Source organism: Octopus bimaculoides, chromosome 7 (genome assembly GCF_001194135.2).
Source record: "Octopus bimaculoides isolate UCB-OBI-ISO-001 chromosome 7, ASM119413v2, whole genome shotgun sequence".
NCBI classification, from domain to species: Eukaryota; Metazoa; Mollusca; class Cephalopoda; order Octopoda; family Octopodidae; genus Octopus; species Octopus bimaculoides.
In genome coordinates, this window is record NC_068987.1 from 8,313,082 (window position 1) to 8,316,310 (window position 3,229).

At 40.6% G+C, this 3,229-nt stretch overlaps 1 protein-coding gene across 4 annotated transcripts in view; it reads left to right on the top strand.

The window, feature by feature from the left end:
• The window catches only part of LOC106871426 (uncharacterized), a 377,941-nt gene that overhangs the window by 298,847 nt on the left and 75,865 nt on the right, over window positions 1-3,229 (top strand). For 2 of the 4 annotated variants that reach the window (XR_008264553.1, XR_008264554.1), the window contains exon 6: window positions 1,296-2,507. Coding sequence is in view for 2 of the 4 variants with exons in the window: in XM_014917874.2 (XP_014773360.1) it covers window positions 1,296-2,798 (1,503 nt within the window). In the remaining 2 variants the exon portion in view is untranslated. Of the gene's footprint in view, window positions 1-1,295; window positions 3,183-3,229 lie in introns of those variants that run through there. The other 2 variants (XM_014917874.2, XM_014917872.2) reach the window with 2 other exon arrangements.

Genomic DNA, 3,229 nt, shown 5'->3' on the forward strand with positions numbered 1-3,229 from the left:
ATATATATATATATATATATATATATATATACATGTGTATGTGTGTGTGTATTGCTTACTTGCTTGCTTGATCCCTTAATTCTGGATGGAGCTGATAGGGAGTGCCATCTTGATATATGGTATGCTTTGGATGTTAAAATTTGGCGGCACCCATCTTTGTCCCTCTGTGTTCCAGGTTTAACCAAAACTGATTCCTTCTTGAGAGAAGAAGAGTCAACTCGAGTCCTGGACTGCTACCTTAGTTATTGGCCCTGAAAGGATAGGAGGCGAAGTTGAGCCCCCCTAATAGGGTTTGAACTCAGTGCATCAGGAACCAGAACAACAACTGCAAGGCAGGCTATCTGGTGCTCTAATAATTCTGCCAGTCCTCCACTTTTTAATATGTAGATCACCATCAACATCACCATCATCATCATCACAATCATTATCAATCATCATCACCATCATCATCATCATCCCCACTATCATTGCCATCATCATCACCTTCATCATCATCGTTGTTGTTTACCGATCCTTCTTCCATGTGACATAGGTTGGATAGTGCAACAGGAACTGACAAGCCATAGGATTACCCAGAGCTCCAGTGTCTGCTTCAGCATAGTTTCTACAGCCAGATGCCCTTAAGGCCAACCGCTTTACCAAGTGTACTGGAAGCTTTTTCTTTTTGGCACCAGTACTGGTGAGGTCATCAGGTACTTGCATGACAAAATCCCCTTGGCTGACTGGGATCTAGCATCAAGGGAGGTGAAAATATGAAAGAGGGATAGGAACAGGGGTGTATAGGGCACCGAATTGGTAAAATCATTAGAGCCTCTGACAAAATGCCTTGCAGTATGTGTTCAGGCTCTTTACATTGTAAATGCTTCTTGTCTTATCAAACTGGCCAGACCTGACCTCTCACACTTACCTGACAATATCATTCAAATTGTAAACAGTCACCTCATGAAAATCTGAAAGCTACAATATAATGAATATTTAATTCCAAACAATGTGAATGAATAAACTTTATATTTGACACTAATCTGAATGCTAAAGGGTTAAGTACACAGGCTATGTGTATTTTATTTTCTGTATTAATCTCCTAAACCTTTTGTATTCATGTATATAATCTCAAATAGGATTTCTGTTTTTTCTTCTTCTGTGATTTCATGAATGGATAAACAATTCATTTTGGTTTCTTTACTTTAGGAAAATATGTACAATATGTTTTTTATTTTTTTTTATTTGTTTTTGACTTTTTTGTTTGTTGATTATAAACGTCATTAATGTTGAACTTTTTTCTTTGTGTTTTTCAGATTGGAGTGGCCAGTCTTAGTATGTCACATGGTGGTCATCGACCTGAGGAAATGAAGTCTGACTCTGTACACCCTCACATTGCCGGTCACCATCATCATCCTGGTCATCACCATGCAGCAGAGGAAGAAGAGTATGTTATCGAAGTGGACAGTGATCTAAGCCCCACAGGGCCAGACATTATCAGGGAGGTGGATCATGACCACCACAATGTAAAAGTGAAATTGAAACGGAGGCGGCGTTGTGGAATTTGTGGTCCTTGTCAAATCAAGCAGAACTGCGGCCGTTGTCACTACTGTCTGCGTCGGGATGTCTTAAAGCAGACATGTGTCTACCGCAAGTGTGTCTACTTGAGGAGCAAACCACGGAGCATGAGTCCAAAGGAGAATGTTTCTATGTCTGCTCTCAACTTGCAGTCAGGACTTGGCGTTGCCACACCAACGGACCTTAGCATCCGAACCAGCCTAACGCAAACTACTTCAGGGACGTCTTCAAATGACTTTCAAGGGCTCTCGTCTATGTACCACCATCCAGATCTTGATTCGAGAGCCTTCACTGGTAGTTCGCCCTCAATTCCATTGCATCATGATCCGGTCATCCCGTCAAGGATGAACCCATATATGGGAGGTGCCCACACTGGACCTTACCCAATCAATATGTTTCCTAGCAGCAGTTTAGCTGCCAACTCAAGTTTACCAAGTCCATTTCAGATGGGTAGCTGTAGTAATAGCCCGTTCCGGTATCCTTGGATGCCCGGTTCATTTGCAAGACCATCTGTTGTGTCCAGTCCCACTGATCTTCTCCGGCCATCGCCATCTTGGCCTCCCCCTCCGCCACCAACTCATGGACTTTCCTCCACGCACCAAAGAATGGCTTCAGACTTTGGTGCAAACTCATTTCAAAAGGATATGCCATTTATGAAACGGCGCTCCCAACAGGATCTTTTGCAAAATAGACAGAGACTTCCATCTTGTAGCAGATCGCTGGCTCCAATGTGTGGAAGTTCCCCTAGTGGGTGTGAGACCCCAGCTTGTTTCAACTCGGATGCATTGGTAATGCGTGAAAAATACAGCTGTTTCCCTGGGCAGGGCTCTCGATCTATAGGCTGCGACAATAGTGGTCACATGACATCAGGGACTTTGAATAGTAGCTACAACCGAGGATGTGCATCGTCACAGCATGAGTGTGACGTCATCGGCATTGACGATTTGCAGGTGAATGCCTTTATCAGAGCTAGTGGCTATAATGGATTAGACATAGAGGTAGATATCTCAAAATTGCCTATTGTACCCAGCAGTGGGAAGAGTAAAGGCAAATCCACTCTTAATGGAATGGTAAGCATTACGCAGGACTTAGGAGACAAGGGTACTGTGGAATTACAGGTACCAGGGTACAAAGTAACCTTAGAAGATCACATTAATGTTGATGAAATGCTTGCCAAGTATACTAGTAGTTTAAAACCTAGTTATGCTGTCAAACAACCAAAAATTGAATTGATAGATTAGGAAACAAATTGTTTTATTTCTGTCATCTTTTCTTCTTTAATAATTTGGGGACTGTCGAAGATATGTGTGTGATTGTTTGCGTAGGATGTGCATATATTATACACACTCATGCATGTATCTGTAATTGTTTGTGTACATATATGTATATGATACATACAGACATGAATACATACATACATACATACATACATACAGACACACAGACAGACAGATTTTAAAGTTTTGTAAAAAATACTTGATGCAATCACAATACTTTAAAAAAATGGTTTTCTTAAAAGTTATTAGCTTTTTAAAAAATTCTTTTAGTTAGACAGAATGACACAAATCTTATACAATGAAGCTTTTGGTTTTTCCAAGAGGTTTGTGTCGTTTGGTTTTTCAAAAAATTTTTCTAAATAATAACTTTTAAGAAAACCTTTAAAACCTTTCTT